This window comes from Gossypium hirsutum, chromosome A12 (assembly GCF_007990345.1).
Source record: "Gossypium hirsutum isolate 1008001.06 chromosome A12, Gossypium_hirsutum_v2.1, whole genome shotgun sequence".
Lineage (NCBI taxonomy): Eukaryota > Viridiplantae > Streptophyta > Magnoliopsida > Malvales > Malvaceae > Gossypium > Gossypium hirsutum.
The window spans coordinates 84,645,087-84,666,968 of record NC_053435.1 but is presented as its reverse complement, the minus strand read 5'-3'; the positions used below and the strand labels follow the sequence as shown (position 1 = coordinate 84,666,968).

Sequence of the window (21,882 nt, the reverse complement as noted above, 5' to 3'; positions counted from 1 at the left end):
CCACTTACAAATTCCAATATGAAACTTCGTACCCATATCTTACTTGCATCTCACAACCAAGATAACAATAAGAATGGTTGGCTTGACTTTAACTAACAGTTTAGTGCATTTACATGTTAATTTCACATTAAGTTTCCGGTAGTCTTACAACATCCACATAACAATACAACTGTCAAATCCTTCATACTTACAAATCTCCCAAAGTTATGACCACTTTATAAATAAAGCTTGCACCCTCCACCAACACTTTAGCACTAGTAGATATGATGTCTTTGTAATCAACCCACACGTTTGCACTATAGCGCTTAATAGAAATTATCGATACATCTTTATTTAGAAACTATAACCCTATATACAACTTTTATGATGTTTCATTTGGTTACAAGATATAACTACGTACTATGTAAAGGTATTTGGTGAACTCAAGTGCATGTGTTGTATCTGGGTCAACGCTCAACATAAGAGCCAATAGTTTGTTGCATATAAATAATCCACTAGCATAATGCCCTGGTTGAGGGAAGTAATAAAAATAATTTATATTTTTTCGTCATACCCTCCTCTAGATCCCTAAATTCCTCGACCTGAATATTGAGGACATCATCCTCAATGATATCTTCTACAAGACACTCCCTAAACTTACACCGGTTTGAAAACCAGATACCAATGTATCTACTAACATAACATTAAGATCAAATTCATATCCACTTACTAAAGACCTAGCAATTGATTGTCTCAGTGGGTCAATATACATGGCATGAACTTGGTATTTTTGGTTCAGTAGAGTTAAATTCTGAACATGTCTTGAAGATGACATAGTAACCATTGCAATCCTCTAATCCCCGTCATCCAATTCCAAATAAAGTTCAACGACATAAAGGTTATCATAATAAAAATGTATTGATATCATTGTCGAAGAGTGACAATGTATTATATGTACGATGTGTTGAGGACAATAGATATATATAGATCAATCTTGATAAGATCAATTATAACATCTCGCGATTTTTGAACCAATCTTCTTCTTTAATTACACAAATTTATCACCAATACTAAACCTTATTCTAAGTTTATTCTTGGACTAAAAAACACAACCATGGTTTGTCCAGCAGTGAATTAGTTACTAATCTTCGAACCTTAAAACTACACAATTAATTAACTAGACCAATTTAATTGAATCAATTTCAAATAAAAATTATTATCTTACTCACAACTTCAACTATTGACCATTATTTGTAACATCCCTATATTTAATCCAACCGTCAGGTTAAAATATATGAATGCTACATTTGTTGTCAGAGCAACGAAGATCATACTCTAGAAAACTAAGTTCAATATAATGAATAATTTGATATAACAATCATAATGTTTTTATGTCTACTTGATTTTGTATAAAAACTGGATAAATTTTCGAGTGAAAATTTGTTTCGCCATTTATAAGTATAAAACAATGCCAAGTATCTGTATTGTGCATAAGGTATTAGTACCTTGTCTCAAGTATCGATACCCCTGCCTAATATCGATACCAGTTTAAGCTTCAAAATTTCAAAAAATTCAGCAAAATTCAAAGTATCAATACTCTTGTTAAAGTATTGATACTCCCCTCAAAGTATCAATACTCTATACAAGGTATCAATACCATTTTAAAGTTTGATGTTTGAAAATTAAAGGAAATTTTCTCAAGTACCAAATCTATAACACTTAAATCCCTGCACTATAAACCTCAAAACACAACCAATCTAATTCTCATTTCAACCAAATGAACTCAATTTCAATGATCACATAACTTACCTCAAACTCATTTAATTAAAACTAAATTTATATACTAACAAAGTATTCAAGTTCTACAATTTAGTCCATTAAACATTTCATTTTCTCCCAACATAACCTATGTACATGCCAAAGCTAAACTGAAATGTTTAAACATACTCTGTTCCTAGCTCCTATCTACGTGTTGGAAAGAAATACGCTAAGTTTCTAACAGCTTAATAAGCATTTTAAAAAATTTAAACTTTTTAAAATTGGGAATTAGTACCAATTTTCATATATAATATTATTCCACATATAGGAACCAAACATGAGTGGTCAATTACTAATACCTACATTACTTACCACATTGCTTTGATAGTTTTTCTTATAACATTTTTCCTTCGTAGCCCGTTGTAGACTAAAGAGAACATTTAGGATATCTAAAACAGATATAGAAGTGCACCGAAGTGCCATTTTAGAACAGAACAACACCAATGTGCTTAGCCAGAACAGAACAGCAACGTAGTGCTTATCAAAATAGAACAACACTGTAGTGCATATAATAATAGAGAGCACGTTAATTTTTCTTTAATGGCATGTCATCTGTATCCCAATAGTTCTGATTCATCTACATGGGCTTTAACACAATTAGAACATAACATTTTTTCAATAAAAGAGAAATAAGACAAACTTTTGACCTTTTACAATTTGATACTTATATCTTTAGTTTCAACATAACTTATAATTTCACTATTCATTCAACAGTCATATCATCAATGCTTCAACACTATTCTTTTATGATCTCTTTTCAACATTCAAAACTTCATGTCATACTTTATTTACTTTTCAAATTAGTCCCTTTCTACTACTTTCAATTTTCCACATAAATGGAATTTAAATTATGTTCATCTATACTTATCAATAAATTATACACTTAATACTAATATATTCATAACGTAACACCCCTTACCCGTATTCAATGCCGAAACAAGGTACAAGGCGTTACCGGACTCATTAAAACTTTTTGCTTTCAATCACAATGTCCCTATTACGAGCCTACGAGGCCCAAAACATACTTTGGAAGTGGTTTGGGACTAAACCGAGAATTTTAGAAATTTTTCACTAAACAAGGGTCACAAGCCCGTGTGGCTATGGGACACACTCGTGTGCGCAGGTCATGGGGTCACACACGCCCGTGTCTCGACCCATGTAACTCTCTATTTGTCACCCAAGAACAAATTGAAAACACACGGCCAAGTCACACGCTTGTGTGACAGGCCATATGGTTGAATTAAAATTCATGATTTTTCATAAATTAGGTGCAGACTTCACATGCCCGTACCTGAGGCCGTGTTGTCCACACAGCTCCTGTTTACTCAATTTTGATCATTTTGTTTCTCAAAATTAAGGTGCAGGAGACACACGGCCTAAGTACATGCCCGTGGGGCAAACCGTGTGTCACTTACGGCCTAGACACACGCCCGTGTGTCTAGCCCGTGTGGACAAAAATAATGCTATTTACCAAGCCATTTTGCCACCCTTTGTTGCACACACCTACACAACACAACGTAGCACCAATCCAGACATACACATACAACCAAATCAGCTACAACCAAGACATCAACACATTATTCATATGCTACCATCTATCATACACAAACATCTCATCAACTCATTTCATGTAAATTCCTACATCCATGAAAGGCATCATTATATAAATTACTTATACCAATAGTAGCCAATTTCAAATGGCCTTATACAAAATGAACTTTCAACCAATATAATCCAACACATTTGGTCAAACCAATTATGACACATAACAAAATGACGAAGTCCCCTATACATACCATAACTCAAAACTTTGAAATCATTGATACCAAAATAATTGTTGATAGTGTGGGTGAATATCCGACGGTTTCCAATCCTCGAGCTAGCTTGGTAACATTATAATACAAGGGAAATGAAGGGAGTAAGCTATAAAGCTTAGTAATTTCCTATACAAATAATAAGCATCATAACCGCACATTTAATATACAATTAACATAATGAAATTTTACATAGAGTTTATTAAAATCTTATAGTCATAACTTACTCAATCACCACCTTACCAAGGTTTCATCACATATCGAGCTCATTACGTATGAGTTTTTCGTGCATAACTGCACCAACTCGCAATATAACTATAGTTTTTCACAACTTTGACATTCCCATTGAACACTCGGAATATTAAAGGATACTCAGAAATCTTGCAAATAAGTTCCATATATGTAGCCATAGCTACCTCACATCTCATAATACATATAGACTCGTTTTTGAGCTATTCACGGGCCTGCTCACACAAGCTGTCAGTCAGGACGTAGCTACCCAGTGCTGCTCACACAAGCTGTCAGGTATCCACAACACATGCCGGACTATTCAGCCACTGGTAGGACGTACAAGACCAGCACCCGAATCACATAAACACATGCGTTCCTAGTGACATGTCACTCGTATCATATTCTATTCCTAAGGCTCAAACGGGAATTCTCGCTTGTCGAAATTTTGTCGAATACTTCTAAAGAGTCATTCACAATTCGTACAATATTAAAGCATTTAAAACATAATATAACAATGCATTATTTACATATGAACTTACCTCGGTACAAAAATAGTGGAATTTGACCTAATCGTCAAACACTTTGTTTTTCCCCCAATCTAGGTCCGAACCTCGTTTTTCTTGATATATAATAACAAATTTAACTTATTTAATACTCACATTGTTAAATTCAGTCCAAAAATCATATTATGGCAAAAATTACATTTTTGCCTCTAATGTTTCACATTCTTACAATTTAGTCCCTAGGCTCGTAAATTGAAATGTATTCAATTTCTTCAAAATCCAAGCCTAACCGAACCATTTTCATACTTATACCAGCCCACATTTTCCAATTAATCACATTTTTACTACTTATTTTATAACTTTTACAAATAGGTCCTTTTTGACATTTTTACCGAAAATCACTTAGCAAAAGTTGTTTTTCTAACATCAAACATGCATTTTCTACCATTAGCCATCAAATACACACATGTCTAACATGGGTCAAACCTTAGACCTTAATCATACCTCGAATTAGTGCTAGAAATAGGTAGATCGAGTTACAACGACTTTAAAAATGTAAAGAGCATTAAAAACAGGGCAAGAACGGACTTACAATCGAGCTTGAAAGTGGCCAAACCCTAGCTATGGCTTCCCCTTATAAAATTCATCTATGGAAAAATAAGATGGACAAAAATTTGCTTTTATTTTGCTTTTTAATTCATTGAATTAACAAATGACCAAAATGCTCTCTTTTAAAACACTAAAGTTTCTCTTACTTCATGTCCATTTTTGTCCACTAACTTAAAAAATGGTCTAATTACCATCTAAGGACCTTCAATTTAAAATTTCATAGCAATTAGACACTTCTAGCTTCTAGAATTCAAGTTTTGCACTTTTTGCAATTTAGTACTTTTTTCAATTTAGTCCTTTTTACTAAATTGAGTGCTCAAACGTCAAAATTTTCGAAAGAAATTTTTACAGAATCATTCCATAAAACTGTAGACCATAAAAATATAATAAAAATAAATTTTGTTGCGTCGAATTTGTGGTCCCGAAACCATTATTCTGACTAGACCCAAAATCGGGTTGTTACACCTAATTAAACTAACTATTTAATATTGTTTGTATTTAAATTTAAATAAAAAAATTAAAAATCCTTGAAATACTTACAACCAAATCTTGGATGATATGTTTTCCTTTCTTTTCACTCATTGACCAATCATTTTCCTTTGTCACCAATTTGGTCTTCACATTTTTCTTTCATATAAAAACATTCAACATTTACTTGTTAAAATCATAATCAAATAACATATCTATACTATATTAATAAAACTAACATGAATTGCATGAAGAGACCTATTATTCTTACCTTAATCTCTTACAATCAAAACCTAAATTTTATTTTCTCTCTCCTCCAAGGCAACTATGAATTATCTTTTTCATGAAATTAAGGTGGCTAATAGGCTTCTCTAATGATTTTACTAAGAAATCATAAAAGAAATATGAGAAATTGAGCTTGGAAAGGCTTGAAAATGGTGGAAGCACCTAGTTATAATAAAAGCAAAAGTTTGGATGGATGATTTTGGTGAGTGACGTGAAGCACATATGAAAGATGAAAGGTTCTTCTCATCTTTTCTACATTTTTCTACTAAAATATCTCTTAATTAAATAATCATAATAATAATTTGAAATTTATTCGCCAATCACTATTCCACACAATTTCATCCTTAACCGTTAAGTTTTTTCATAATTATCTAATTTAAGTAATTATTATTTAACCCTTCAACTTTCTCTATAATACAATGTATGATTCATGCTTTACTTTGGTAAAATTTTACTTCTAGTCCTTCCTCATTTTTCCTCCAATTCAATGTAATTATCTCAACCTTTTGATTTTCCTACTTTTGCCCCATCACTTTCCATTCTCCTACAATTAAGTCATTACTTCGAATTAAATTTTTTTATCTCGAAAATATTTCTAATTTTCTACCAACTCTAACTACTTTCTAGATTAATACTCGAAATTCCTATTTTATTTATTTTTCTAAAATTCTATAATATTTGTTAGCTCGATAAATCAAACCAAAATTGCCAAGAGGGGGTGAATTGACTTATACAAAATTTTGAGAAAGCTAGAAAGAAAATTGAAAGATGAACACAATAATTTAGAGTGGTTCAGCCCCAATTTCCTACTCCACTACCGTAGCTCTCCACAACTAAGGATTTTCTCCAAATTCACTAATTTGGTAACCTTTGAGGATAATGTTTAACCTTACAATTCCCTTAAGATTTATGCCCCAATATCTTAAGATTGCATTCCCTTAAGGTTTCTACTCAAACCTTAAGAATTAAACCTCTCTTAAAGAGAATAAATAAGGAAACTAAGAAGTAATCCTTACAAGATCAAAATGTTCGCCAATTAAGCAATAATACAAAGAAGAATACTTGAGTGAAATGAATATAATGAAAGCTCACAAGTTTTTACAAGAAAATGTATGAAAGAATTAAGCTCTTAGGTTGTTTTTATTAATCTTTAAGCTTTGCACATGTTTCTTGTTGTTGCTAAACCTTTGGAAGATGATATTTATACCCTGTAATTGATTTCCAATCATTATAGTTGTTGTGAAAGTGAATAGAGTGGTTAAGATGAACATTCCAGATCATTAAATTCACCTGCGACAAAAGGTATCGATTTTTTTTCTACAAGAATTGATACTATTAGCATTTAATGCTTGATTCAATGATCGTTAAATTTAGTTTACAATGATACCAAAGGCAATTTATCGATACCTGATAAAAGGTATCGATACTTTTTGTGAAAATTGAAAACAAAATATCAATTTGGTGTCAATTTTAAAATGGGTATTGATATCTTGAAAACTATCGATACTTGATACTTTTTGTCCTAGAGCAATGCTAACTTATTTGAAAACAGTTAAAACATAATTGAAAATGTTTGATTTAATTGAAATTATTTCAACATATTTTTATCAATTTGTTCAACTTAACTTTTATTCAAAAACATTTTAATTTGTTATATCATAATATATTATCAAATAAGACTTAGTTTAACAATATTCTTGATCCGATTTCAATATTATTCCTAGCTCAAAGGCATAACGAGGATATTACATTATTGAATGAATATTTCCTGTTGAAAATACCAACAATCAAATTTCACATTTTATTACATAAAAAATTATATTAACACTGTTCCATCAATTATTATAACAGTATATTTCATTTTTGCTAGCATATTATGTGGTTTTCATGAGGGTTTAGGGTCTAACAAAATTACGAACTAATACAAATATATAAAAAAAAAGGTAAATTGTACAATCAATCACTAAACTATGAACAAATTTTTTAAGTGGTACTTTTTTAATAGGTTTGATAATAATTTTAGTCTTCAATTTTTATACTTTTTGCTAATTTAATCTTGATTATATGTAAAATGGTTAAAATTATTTTTTTAAATTAGAAAATTCTAAAAATTAATAAAAATAAAAATTGATAAACTTTTCAAAAATAAATAAAGTGAAAGAAAATGAGAAATTTTTTTTTTTTAAATCTGAATAGAAATGTCCAATATCCATTCTTTAAAAGAACATATAAACAAATAAAAACATTAAGCAATTTTTTTTTGTTTTTAACCTCTTCTATTTGTTGACATAGCTTTTTTATTATAAGAAAATAAAATTTTCAAAATATAGTTTGTTTTTACAATTTGAGTTTTGAAAATTAATTTAAATGAATTGAAATTTTAAATTGAATCTGAAAAAGAAATTTTTTTGATACATTATATATTTTTAGCTAAAAAATGACATCATAATTGTTTTCACAAGCCACTATAATATTTGCTCTGAATATTTTTCAAAGGGCGTGAAGCTTGACTTGATATTACTAATTTGGTCTCAACAAAAAAAAAATGTTACTTAAAAGTCATGTGACCAAAAATAATAATTTTGAAAATTTTAATGATTAAATGGCAACTTTTTTAATTAAGTGACGGAAACTTCTCTATATTTTAATAACTAATGGTGTAGTTTACTAAGCAAAACTTCTCTATATTTTAATAACTAATGGTGTAGTTTACTAAGCAAACTTCATTTAGCGATGATTTTACATTCTCCTTTAATCTTCTATCCCTCGTCACCAATATAACACGGATAATTATTTTCAATAGTCTAAATTATACATAACATTATTTTATAATATTATTAAGTATATTTATCAAATTTTACACTACATATTTCTATAAAGAAAACTAATATATTAAAAAATGCTCACTATTTCAATTAAACTCACAAAACACTAAAAATTAATAAATAATATAAAATATTTCTTACCTGAATTAGTCTTTTTGTATTTTTTAAATGATACATTGTTTAAGTCTGGAATCCTTAGATGGAATGTAGGAAATGATTTATGTTCGAAATTTGTAAATGATACGAGATAAGTGAATTAAAGTTTTTAGCATTCGATTTTTTTCATAATTTTTGGATACGAGGGTATTTATAGTAGGGGAGAGGGTATCAAACGGAAAAAGAGCATGCATGAATCTTGTTGGGGTTAGGGAGACAGAATTTTTTTGCTCTAACTCGTCACAGTCGGCAACTTGGGGTAAAAAATCTCGGCCTCTGCTCAACGCTTACATGTTCTTAAAAAATTCGATACTGTTGATGGCGATTTGATGTCAATCTCGTACCCCTCCCCGTAACGTTGTTCAATCCATTATATGTTGGTAAATGATTGTAGGTATATAATATTTAATAAATTATATATTTTATATTATTTTAAAAATCGTAAAATCTTTTAACAAAAATAGAAAATTTTAAAATTCGACTAGTGATTAAAAAGGTTAAATCTCTCATTCTAAAATTTGAGTAGTTCGATTAAATAAATTATTAAAAAATATTACAAATAAAAAAAAACGGTCCAACTAATTCGTAGGTCAACCAATTCAACCGTTTATTCTGAATCGAAACCTCAACTAATTCTCAATCTAATAGTTTGATGGAGAATTTGGTATTTGGCTTAACACTATCATCATAGTCGTAAATAAATAAAATATTCAATTAACAATTTAATTTTTATTCATTTATTAAACTAAATAAGAGAACATAAACAAGATTTTAAAACTCGTTTATTAAACAAATCGATCACGAACAAAACTTGTTCAGCTTACTTATGTTGATAAACAAACTTCATTTAAAGCTTGTTTAATAAATCATTTAAAGCTTATTTATTATTCGATTATTATATATTAATAAAATTATCATTGTTTGTGTGCTTATTTTATTTATAATATAATTTTTTTATATTTACAATATTTGATCATTTTATGTCGAAAAAGGGAAAAATAAGATAGGTAGTTATTTTATTGTTTATTATTCATAAATAATGTTTGTGAACATCTTTAATTATATGGACATGAACATATCTATTTAACTTAAACGAACGAACATAAATATACATAATTTTAAATAAATGAATATGGACACATATTTAAAATTTTTAACAAGTACAAACAAACATGAATAAAAATCCGTTCATTCAAGCTCGAATAATTTACTACTATAACACACACCAAATTTCTCTAACGCCCATGTTTGCATACATGCACATAACTTGAATTTACCTTTAATCTAACTCTGCTCTCAGTTCTATTTATTGGACTTCTAACATTTAATCTTTCTACTTCTGATTTAAAAAATTATCTCTATTTATTTTAATTGAAAATTAAAATCCAATTCACAATAATGCTAATTACCTTTGATTAAATTAGTATTTGAAACACTAACATACAATACATAGTCAATAATCCACAAGACACCACCGTATAAAGAAAATAACAATTACATATTTTTAATTTTTTAAAAAAAAATTATTCATTGGGTTGATAATGCATCTTAATATGGCTTAATTATAGTATATGAACTCATATACCAGCACTGCATTAACTACAAACCATGATTTAATTAAATTTCATTATGAATTATATATTATTTGTGCATCAAACATAAACCCTAGCTTAACTAAATTTCATTAATTGAACTACAATTTCCACATTAAGTAGATAAACTAAATTTCTAAACGTCCGTTTGTTTATATGTAAAAAAAAATTTACAAAAACATATTTTTGACATTTTCTTATGTTTGTTTTACAAAAACAACTTGATCATGAAAAATAACTTACAAGTTAACGTAAAAATAAGCTCTTTTTCCTGTTAAAAAAGTAAGTCATTTTTTAGAAAAGATCTCATAATTTTATTTTTATATAAAAACTAACTTTAATAAAGCTTAATATTATTATATTGATAATAAATTTTATTTTTAAAAATATTAAAATAAAATATTATATCTTTCAATATTATTAGATATTTAATTATATATATTTAGTCATGTAATAAATTATCAATATAATTAATTATTTTAATAATAAATATTTATTACAATTATAAATATATTAATAATAAATATTTTATAGTATAAAGGTTAAAATATGTCATAAATCTATGTTCTCTTCACAAATTTGCAATTTAGTCTCTATAAATCTATGTGCTCTTCACAAATTTACAATTTAGTCTCTATACTTCTACTTTTAAGAATTTAATCTACTTTTTCGGGTTTAAAAATCAAGTCTAATTGTTGACATTGTTAAAAAAATTTTCAATTTTGTTGATGTCACATTTTTTAAATAAAAAATACTCACTTGATAGTCATGTAATTAAAAAATAACGTTGTAATTGTATCTGAATTTAACAAAATATTTTTAATATATGAAAAAAACAATGTAAAATATAAATTAATAGATATAAAATAAACTCAATTAACTAATGAAAAGGTAAGAAAATCTCAAATGTATTTTTGTTTCATTGAAAACAGTTTTTATGAAATATTTTTAAGAAATCTGTCAAACAACAGAAAATATTTTATACAGATTCATCCAAACACCAGAAAATATTAACTTTTCTAAAAAACTAAGTCATTTTTCAAAAAATATTTTTCAGAAACCATTTTCAGTAAAACAAACAAACCCTAAAATTAAAAACTGATAAACTAAATTTCAAAAACCTAAAGAGTACAAGGACTGGGGCATGATTAGACCTTTTATCTTCGCATTTCAATATTTACTAGCATACCTAGTTTGTTGCACTGATCCTGTATGAAAGAACAAAGACCAAAGTATTGGTGGGTGGTCATGTCAAGGCTAAAGAAAGGTAATTTAGTGATCTTTCAAACTGTACTCCAATGTTATAGCACGGCAAATTTTTTTGCTCGTGTCAGAAACCCGACATCAATGTCGAGTCGAGTCACCCGCCCAGGGCCATGTTTTGACTTTTTGCCGGTTTCACAATATCTGCCATTAGATTACTTTGTTAACAGTACCAGTTCAATCTAGATCACGGTGAAGGCGTTTTTGGTTCATTATTTAGTGATTTCAAACAAATGGGGAGTCCATGAAATTCACATGGAACCTGTTTTTCGAGGTTAGATACCGGTATATTTAATTAACATCAAAATTCGACTCGAGATTATCTAGTATTCGAAGAGGCAATCAGAAAACTGAACAATCATTTCGAATTATCTCTTAGCCATGTCAAATGATAGTAAAAATACCTGAAGGAAGACCCGGCTATTCGTTACTATCAGCTGTAGGAGCTAGTGGCTGAAGAGCTTTAAGAGGATTCATAATGACACCGTCAATAAGTCCGTATTCCTTTGCTTCTTTCGCGCTCATGAAAAAATCACGGTCAGTATCCTGGTTAATCTGATCCAAGCTTTGACCGTTGTGGTAAGCAAGATACCCGTTTAAATTTGCCTTATGATGCAGCATTTCATTTGCCTGAAAATCATGTTTAATATTCATACAGAGGGTAAGGAAGGCAGAAGTACAAAATTTAAACACGAGGCCTCCTTGAGCTCCACCAAGAGGCTGATGTATCATTATCCGTGAATTAGGTAAACTATACCGTTTTCCTGAAGTTTTGAAGAGAATAAAGGAATATGCAAGTTTAGCAGACAGAACGAGAAACTACACCAATCAACGGAGCTATGAACGGCACAAATCTATTTATATACCTTTAGTTCCCGCACTAAGAAGAAAAGCTCCCATGCTGTTCACGGAAAAACAAGACATATCCATTAACAATAATAAACAATTGCATTCGGATTTAAACTGAAATCTTATCATATGAATGCACTTCATATCAAAGAGCTTGCGATCCAAAATATCAATCATTAAGCTCTTGCACCAAAAACATTGTTTGGTCATATTAAATTAAAAGTCAAGCTATGATCCAATACTTGGCTTCCAAACATTGAAACATGAAAAATACAACCAATCTCTTCATACAAAATATATATTACGCATATTAAGAAATATTCTCATCAAGGATCAAATATCTGTCGGAATGAATCGAGTACCATAATTTAAGGACCAAAGTTAAGATTAATATTCCTTAATTAAGAGACAAACAAGGCATAGCCACGACACTACAGTTTTCTGGTGTTCCATACTGTGACTTGAAAATATAATTGCATATTTTGCATTACAAACAGAAAAAACAAAATCAACAAATTTATTACCTAGCAGCAAGCCCAACGCACACAGTCGAGACATCAGGCCGTATATGCCTCATAGTGTCAAATATGGCCATACCTAACAAAATGCAAAACCATACAAGCCAGGCAAGTCATGATTCTTTTTGACACAAACCGGAGCAAATACAAAGACAAGATTCTCTTTAGATGAATATATTACCAGCTGTAACTGATCCTCCAGGAGAATTAACGTACATGACAATGTCCTATCAACAATATCCGAAAACATAAAAGTAGTAAATAATATTCATAATGGCATCAGAGTTCATGGTGTATACTATTGAAAGAAAGAAGGAAAGAAAGCATGGAACCAAACAGACCTTCTGAGGATCGACAGCATCAAGATAGAGAAGCTGAGCTACAATAATGTTAGCCATATCATCATCAACAGCTCCACCACATCGAATTATTCTCTAAAAAATCAGAACAAACAACCGATATAAGAACCGATAAACAATAAGAGAGTACCAAAGTCTAGTAAAGGCCAAAATGCACAACCAAAACAAATCCATACATGCTGGAAAAGTTGGCTAACAACACTTTGAAAACGCTCTTGCACCATTGGAGGCGGCCCCTGCCCTTGCGCATTCAAAGGAATGTAAGCCGATGATGGGAGCTGCAAATCATCCCTGCATAGTTACAAAACAATACTTCAACTCTTTTATAATAGTTTTCCATTAAAAAAAATGAAAACAACAACATAGAGGTGCAGTTTAAAACAAGCTTGTACCTTATTGACCAAATTCCCTTCCGAGAGCTTGTCTCTGCAGCCCAAAAATCCTTTGGCTGAAAACCCATTACTACATTACTTTGATTACTAACTAGCTTCTTCAATTTCCTGAATTTTTTATGAACAATTAAGCTTTCAAACTCAGTAAATTATTTGACAATTAAAAACAAAATAAACCCAACATCTTACACACTCTATAAACAAACCAACATTAAAATAAAAACAAAAAACATGGTTTTTAATCAATCCTAGTGAATTAAACGATTAACTCAAGAAAAAATATTTTAATTTGAAATTGCTATTAGAGTACCTTGTACGACGAGTATGGGAAGGAAAGGACAAGTTATGAGAATCAAGACTGGTGCTTGAATTTGGGTTGTAAAGCAAAGAACTGAACCGAATCGATGAGGCTGATGTCGTAACGCATGTGTGCGCCATTTTTTTTAATCTACGTTTTAGCTCTCTGAATTTCTGAAATAGATTTAAACCCAAAATGAAAACCACTTTGTTTCAGCCAATGTATTGGCGTGTAATTTGGGGTTTCATTTATCTCGAGTTCTAGGGCTTATGGGCGGCGATGGCTTTAGCAACGGACTGATTTTTTTTTTCAAAATTGGTTCGATTCCATAATCAGTTTATTTGGTTTAAATAAATTATTTTTAAAAAAATAAAAATATATCAAAAATAAAAAAATCAGTTTTGCTGATTCATTCGAATTCAAGTAGTTCATAACTAAATCGGTTTAATCTCTCTTCCCAAATCGATATTTTGACCAAATTTTAGTCTAATGAACTATCTGATTCAATTTAAACAATATTGATATTAACCAAACAACTACAAAATGATCCGCTTGTTTGACCAAATTTTAAGTTCCAAACAAATTACACCTAAACCTTTGAGACTTAGATATATTTAACAAAAGATTTTAGAAATTTGATGTTTGGCCCATTGGTCTAGGGTGTCCAAGCACAATTAAAATTTTGATAGAGTTACTTGCACAACTTTAAAAGTTTCATGCCAGTTAATATTGTTTAATTGGGATCGGATTGAGAATCAGCTAGAGTACAAGTATAGAGAGAGGGATTAAACTAATTGATCTGTAAACTACTCCAAACTGATTGAACCGAACTAAAAAATTAATTGTACTTGTTTTCTCTACTTTTTTAAAAAATTAATTTTATGAATTTTTTAATAATCTATTTAATTAAAATGAACAAACCGGTCAAACAAAAAACTAATGATTTAACTGGTTTGACCATTGGTCTAGTTTTAAAAATTTTGGTATTGGTTGAATCTTAACTCAATTAGCATAATTGATGTTGCAATAATCAGAAGGATGTGAGCTTGAATGTGCTTAAGTGCATATTATCTTTTAATTTAAATATTCGAACAATTATAATCGATTTAGGAATTGAATAAATAAATTAAAGTTTGCTTTTAAATCTAAAAGGGTTTCACAAAAATATTAAATAAAAAAAAGGGTTTGAGTAAAAAAAAGTTTGACCCTTTTAAATTATAATTTGAGCTCTCAACTAAGTTTGTTTATAAATATTGTAATATATTATTTTATTTGTTAAAATATATCATAAGTATTTGTACTTTTCACAAACTTAAAATTTTGTCCTTATACTTTTATTTCTATAAATTTAATTTCTTTACTTTTTAAATGTCAAATTTAAGTCCAACTATTAGCACTATTAACTTTTTTTGTTAATTTTGTTAGTGTAACATTTTGAAATAAAAGAAATACACTTGGTAGCTATGTAACTAAAAATATCACCTTGTAACGAATCTAAATTTAACAAAATAATTTTAGGGCTTAATTCACGATTTAACACCGAAATATAATTTTTTTTCCACTTTGATACCTAAACTTTTTTTTCCTAATTCAGTACCTAAAGTATCATTCCATTATATATTTTGGTCCAATTTTTTATCCCCGTTAAAAAATAAGCGCACAATAAAAAAAATTCCATATGGCGTTTTTAATTTTAAAAAATATATTTTTATTATATATTTATATATCAATTTTAAAAAAATTATAAAATATAAATAAATATATAAACAATTCAAAAAATATATAATAATAAAGTATAAAACTAAAAATCCATTAATTCCATAAAAATATTTAAATGTTTTTAACCCAAAAAATCTAACAAAATTATTGAGTGTTCTTCATCATGTGAGAAAAGAGAAGAATTAAATTCTCTTATATTTTTGTTCACCAAAATCTAAACAAAAACAAACTCAAAATAGTTTATAATCTCCTTTAAATAACATTTTATACATTACATTTACTTTAATTAATTTAAAATTTTCTTTAAAAGTTTCAAACCAAAAATCAAACTAAACCTTAAAAATTTCCGGATTTTGGCATCAATAGCCTCCTCCAGCCTCCGCTCACCAATAGTCATTTGAATCCAAATTTCACCATTCTCTTGTTTCCAAACCCCTCTTTTCAATTTCAGCATTTATTTTGTCAAAAGAACACTAGATTTTTGTATATCTACAAATCAATCTCAAAACTTTCACACCAAATCTAGGTGTTTTTTCCCTGTTAGATTCTCTTCAAGTTTCAGTATATTATTCTCCTCTTTATAAACTTCTCTTTCACCATTTAAATCAACCAAACAATACCCAAAAAACCAAAATTTGAGTTAGTGATTTTTTTATGCATTTTTTTTTGGGTGTATAGTGTTGATAGTTATGATATGAATATGCATGTGGTAATATAGAGAAAGATATTAGTATGCTTGTTTGTATTGGAAAGAAAGATGGAGTGGGAAAGAAGATGGAGAGAGAGAGAAAGAGAGGAAGAGATAACTGAAAAAATGAATTAAAAATATTTTTATTAATTAATTTTAATTTTAATAAATATATTGTTAAGTAAAAAATAATTTAAGTAATATTTTTTATGAAAATATAAAGGCCGTGTTGATTTTTTTTTTTAAATTGCGAGTTAACTTTTTGGACTATAAACCATACTAAAAGGACACTTTAGTATCAAATTGGGATAAAAAAGGTTTAGGTATCAAAGTGAAAAAATGAGTATACCTTGGGGACCAAATCGTGAATTAGGCCTACTTTTAACATTGTTTAACAATTGAACTTGAATTTTGAAATCTAAAAAATAGAAGAACTAAATTCTTATAAATAAAAGTATAAGGATTAAATTCTAAAATTTTGAAAAGTAAGAGACTTATGACATACTTTAACCGATTTTATTTTATATAATTATATCGCATACCCGTTATATCCATATAACATTATAATGTAATAAGTTACCTATTTATAAAATGTTAATAAAAAAGAAAAACAACATATAAATTATTAAATAAAGAAATAGAATAATTACTGAAATAAAAAAATAATAATATAGACAAGTTTAAAATATATTTGAATGAATTATTTACAAATTGAACGAATTTAGGCAAAAATTGATGATATTCATATTTTTAGTCGTATCAAACTTAAACAAACATGAATTATACTATATGATATATAAATTTGGTATAACTTAATGTTCACATATATAATTCAAATAAATAAAAAAAATATTTTTAGCCTTATGAGTTATTTTAAGTTTTTAGATGAGGCGAAAAATAAAAATATGAACTTAGATATTCATAATCAAATTTCATCAACAAATCTTGGTGGAATTCAACAGATAATGTAACACCCCTAATCTGTATCCGTTGTTGGAATAGGATTTCAGAGTATTACTGAGTAATCGTAATCTAATCATTCATTTCAAACATTTCAAAACATGCCAAAACAATCATTCTAGGTGCCTAACCAATGTACCCTCATTGGTACCACATTTATATCATCAAAACATATCATCAATGCATCATTAAATAAAAATTATAAACATGCCAAAATCTATCAACTTGGCCTAGCTCATATCGACCTAAAACATTAACTTAAATTCACATGCACATATCAAGCATTGCTTCAATACACCATGCCATACTATGGCTTCCAACACAGACACATGTTTACACAAATACCAAACGAACATTACACTTATAACCTCATTTACAATTCATCCACAAAATAACTATCAATTAGACATCCTAGGTACATGCTGACACAAAAGATAAACATCACCACATTTGAGTTCGGGATCGTTGCTAAATGCTGAATCGACGATCAAAAGAGAAGTACCTAACCTGTGCACAAAAAGCAAAACTGTACGCTGAGTAAAACTCAGTGATATATCCACAAAATAACTATCAATTAGACATCCTAGGTACATGCCGACACAAAAGATAAACATCACCACATTTGAGTTCGGGATTGTTGCTAAATGCTGAATCGACGATCAAAAGAGAAGTACCTAACCTGTGCACGAAAAGCAAAACTGTACGCTGAGTAAAACTCAGTGATATTTCTATATCTCGAACATTTAAAGACGATAGAATACAAAATGCACAATTTAATTATAACACATATTAATAATTAAGATCACAACTATCATATGCCAACCTTTTGAATTCATACATATTAGCACATCATTTCATACTACATTCAATTTACACATGTTATCATATTTCATTTGATTAACAATGTCCCAATTCACACAATTGTTATATAAATAGTTATTCACATATCAAACTACATTTCATTTAAACAATAGCATTATCCATTCCATATTCAATTCATGAGTATATAACTCATATATTTCATGTGTTTATAACATATTTCACATTCCATTTTCAGTTCACTATATCACTTCCATTTCTCATACCATGCCATTCAATATGAATTATAGAACTTTATTATTTATTCACCCCTATTAACACGGCTCGGACTCGGACTCGGACGGATACACAAATCCAACCAACACATCGGTTTGGCACTTAGTGTCTCATCGGATAAATTTGAAGTAATAACTGCGCTCAGCGCTATACATTGACACCCAGTGTCTCATCGGTTAAATCGAAGTAAATTGGCACCTAGTGCCTTATCGGCTCGAAGTCAAAGAAATCACTGAACTTTTCTTATCCTATGGCATGCTATTTATATCCAACTCAACCCAATACAATTAATAGGGTTTAATTTCAAATTTAAAAAATAACGAATATCCAATATAAAATTTTCATATAATCACATACACACATGAATTCAATTCAATCTATAATAACCAATATCCAACTTTCAGATTAGCACATACATTCCTTTCAATTCAATAATCAATACATTAATAATTTATATACCAATTCAATCCATTTCAATCAACTATCAAAATGTCAAATACTCACCTCAAACACTTACCATATGCATTAAATCAAATTACAACAATTAACAACTAGGTTCAGTTTATAGCAATACAAACCGTGAATTTCAAGCTATTTGACGTCGATTTTATCCTTCCCCTTTTTAGTCGAGGATTCCGGTACGACGTTAACTACATAATTAAAACAATTAAAATCCATCAATATAACACAATTCAATTTCATATTGAATATTTCAATTTTTACTCAATATTTGCCTAAATTTCAACTTAGTCCCTAAACCGAAACTAATTTTTATTCTTTACATTTAATGCTATATTTTCATACAAATTTCTCTTTAAATTAAATTTAACTCCCTATTTTCAATTAAACCCTTAAATTTCAAAATTTTTACAATTTAATTCCTATTACTCAAAATTAAAATTTATTCTACAATTTAATCCTTTTCTATTTCTAGCTTAAAAATCTATCAATTTAATCCCTAATACTAAAACTATTCAACATTAACAACATTTAAAAACTTAATCAATGCTAAAATTTCAACATAGGTCGGGTAGCCCTATATACTAAGATTCCAAAAACATAAAAATTACAAGGAAAAAGACTAAATTAATTAACCAATTGAAGTTTAAACCTAGAAGTCCCTAGGCGGTGCGTTCTTCCTTTCTCCCTTTCTTTTTTTTTCTTTCTTTTCTTTCCTGTTTAATTTACATGGTTTTCTATTTCGTTTATTACTATTTGTTTTATTATACTTTATTTTATTATTATATAATACATATATACATTTACTTAATTATTAAGATTTCTTAATATTATTACATATTTAACTTTAACTATTATAATATATAAAATAAAATTTATATAAGTTATATATATAATTCACTAATGGGGTCCACTTAATAGAATAAGGCATAATTACTTCTTTAGCCCATTTACTTAATCTTTAATCTATAATTCAACTTTCACCCTATACGCGATTTAGTCCTTAAACTATAATAACTCTTAATTCATACAAATTCACTTAACCGGAACTTAATTAACTACACAACTAACTATGTAAATATTTATTAAAAAAATTTACGAGTCCGATTTATGGGAATGGAGTCCTGGGAATGCATTTTCCAACACCCCTGACTATAAGGTCCTTACAGATAAACTTGAAAAATACTAGTAAAACGATTTCTTTAGTTTCTTTTAGTTTCGAAATCAAGAAAATTGATTCCTTTAAAAAAATTAATCACGATGTTAATGTTTTTTGTCAAATGCACATAATTTTGATTGGTATAATAACAAATTTAACCCTCAAAGTTGACATATTTTATCAGTATAGTAACGATTTTACAAATTTAGCTTAGAATATTTATGTAAATGATTTAACAAATCTAGACCAAATTGACAAAACATGTAACCATCAACAGCTAAATTTGTTCTCATACCAATTAAAATTACGTACAATTGACTGAAGACATTAATAACATGATTAATTATCTTTAATTACTCATTTTTGAGATTGAAAAGAATTGAAGAGGTTTTTTTTACCAAATACATATATTTTAGTAGAATAACAAACCCTAAATCTTATTCTCTAAATTCTCTAATAATATATAGAAATAGACAACTCTAGTGACTTACCTTCGACCAAAGTCATATTTAATTTCTATATCAGATCGTAAATGTATTATAATCTAAAATTAATAATATTTAAATGGTACCTTTTATCGAGTAAAAATCTAAAATGTTAGATTACATAATAATATAAATATTGTAAATAAAAATATACATTTTTATTTATTTATAAAAGTAGTATTTATGTATATACATTAATACACAATTTGTATTATAAAGGATGATCTTCCAACATTGAAGTTCGAGAAAAAAAAACGATCCTTTTTTAAAAAATATATATAAATAAAAATGTTTTAATAAAAAAAACAATTATAAAAGAGCGAAGAACATAAGATTCCAACAAAAAGAACACAACGTTTCGACACTTTAAAATTTATTTTAGTTCTTAAATGGTAGTTCAGTTCCGACTAAAACTTGACCATGTCGACAGCGATATGAAGGAGGACTCTGTACAGAGCTAAAAGATCTGAATCCATGTCCCTCATCGGTGATGCCAAGTTACCTTCATGGTACACGTCGATGCAGGTGTTTACGCTGGTCAGATCGCCGCTCAGCTTGTTTCTCAAATCGCTCCAGTTGCGTTCCTCGATGGCACGTAGCGCGAGTTCGTTGCCGTCGGGGATTAAGTCGTAGTTTTCGGCGCATACGCTAAGGCATGATTGAGCATTTGGTGAGGTTCTGGGGCCGTCCCTAATCTTTCTAGCGAGATTGAGGGCTTCTATGGTCATGTTAGTCGCTACGTGAATCCCGACTTTAAGGACGTTGAGTGGGTCGATTTTGATACCGTCGTTCAAGTACGGAGAAATGAATCTTACGCATTCGATGGGGTAGTCGGTTGCTCCACAAATTTGATCGAGCTCAGGGTAACTACCGCCTGGCAATATTGTAAAGGTTGCAGATGGGGTTGGTGCTTCAGGTGGAGGTGCATAACCGTCTGCTGCTTCATCTGGTGCATTAGGTGAATAGTCATCATCAGGTGCCTCGGGTGTGGAATCAGGTGATTCGGGTGTGGAATCAGGTGATTCGGGTGTGGAATCGGGTGACTCGGGCGTATCAGTAATGTCTGAAGGAGGTCTAGCACAAGCTGAGATAGCTGCGAGGGAGAAGATGGAGATGAGGAGGATAGAACGTTTGATCCCCATCTTCTTTTAGGAAAGTAAAAACAACGTTCGATTTAGGGGAGAAATGGGAATGGTGATTCGATTGCTTATCAAGGCATGAGATGTGCATGGAAATAGCATATGCGTGCGAGTTTTAGCCATACAAAATGTACCGATACCTTAATTTTAGGGTAAACACTAACCAATTCACCGAAATTCACTCGAAATTTAGCCATACAAAATGTACCGATACCTTAA

The 21,882-nt window shown here is 29.3% G+C and overlaps 2 protein-coding genes and 1 long non-coding RNA gene across 3 annotated transcripts; all 3 read right to left on the bottom strand.

Moving 5' to 3' along the window:
- Nucleotides 1-10,338: 10,338 nt before the first annotated feature.
- On the bottom strand, nucleotides 10,339-14,290 carry LOC121210928 (ATP-dependent Clp protease proteolytic subunit 5, chloroplastic). Its single transcript, XM_041082915.1, has 8 exons — nucleotides 13,972-14,290; nucleotides 13,662-13,769; nucleotides 13,446-13,560; nucleotides 13,252-13,344; nucleotides 13,092-13,137; nucleotides 12,917-12,989; nucleotides 12,410-12,444; nucleotides 10,339-12,307 (listed from the first exon to the last, which is right to left on the bottom strand). The coding sequence occupies exons 1-8, from the start codon at nucleotides 14,097-14,099 to the stop codon at nucleotides 11,964-11,966; spliced, it is 942 nt and encodes a 313-aa protein (XP_040938849.1). The 5' UTR covers nucleotides 14,100-14,290; the 3' UTR covers nucleotides 10,339-11,963.
- A 3,155-nt stretch (nucleotides 14,291-17,445) lies between these two features.
- On the bottom strand, nucleotides 17,446-19,052 carry LOC121210927 (uncharacterized). Its single transcript, XR_005906194.1, has 3 exons — nucleotides 19,000-19,052; nucleotides 17,947-18,005; nucleotides 17,446-17,833 (listed from the first exon to the last, which is right to left on the bottom strand). It is a non-coding gene; the product is annotated as an uncharacterized lncRNA (long non-coding RNA).
- Nucleotides 19,053-20,931: 1,879 nt separating this feature from the next.
- Nucleotides 20,932-21,666, bottom strand: LOC107943114 (pectinesterase inhibitor 10). The gene has a single exon (XM_016876861.2). The coding sequence runs from the start codon at nucleotides 21,664-21,666 to the stop codon at nucleotides 20,932-20,934; it is 735 nt and encodes a 244-aa protein (XP_016732350.2).
- Between the last annotated feature and the right edge of the window lie 216 nt (nucleotides 21,667-21,882).

What these genes read in the sequence shown, in the direction of transcription:
- LOC121210928 (XM_041082915.1), bottom strand. Translation starts at nt 14,099, where the DNA reads ATGGCGCACACATGCGTTACGACATCAGCCTCATCGATTCGGTTCAGT. An exon ending in AAGGGAATTTGGTCAATAAG is followed by an intron (nt 13,561 to 13,661) that starts GTACAAGCTTGT and finishes GTAACTATGCAG; the next exon opens with GGATGATTTGCAGCTCCCAT. An exon ending in TCTTAGTGCGGGAACTAAAG is followed by an intron (nt 12,308 to 12,409) that starts GTATATAAATAG and finishes TCAAAACTTCAG; the next exon opens with GAAAACGGTATAGTTTACCT.
- LOC107943114 (XM_016876861.2), bottom strand. Translation starts at nt 21,666, where the DNA reads ATGGGGATCAAACGTTCTATCCTCCTCATCTCCATCTTCTCCCTCGCA.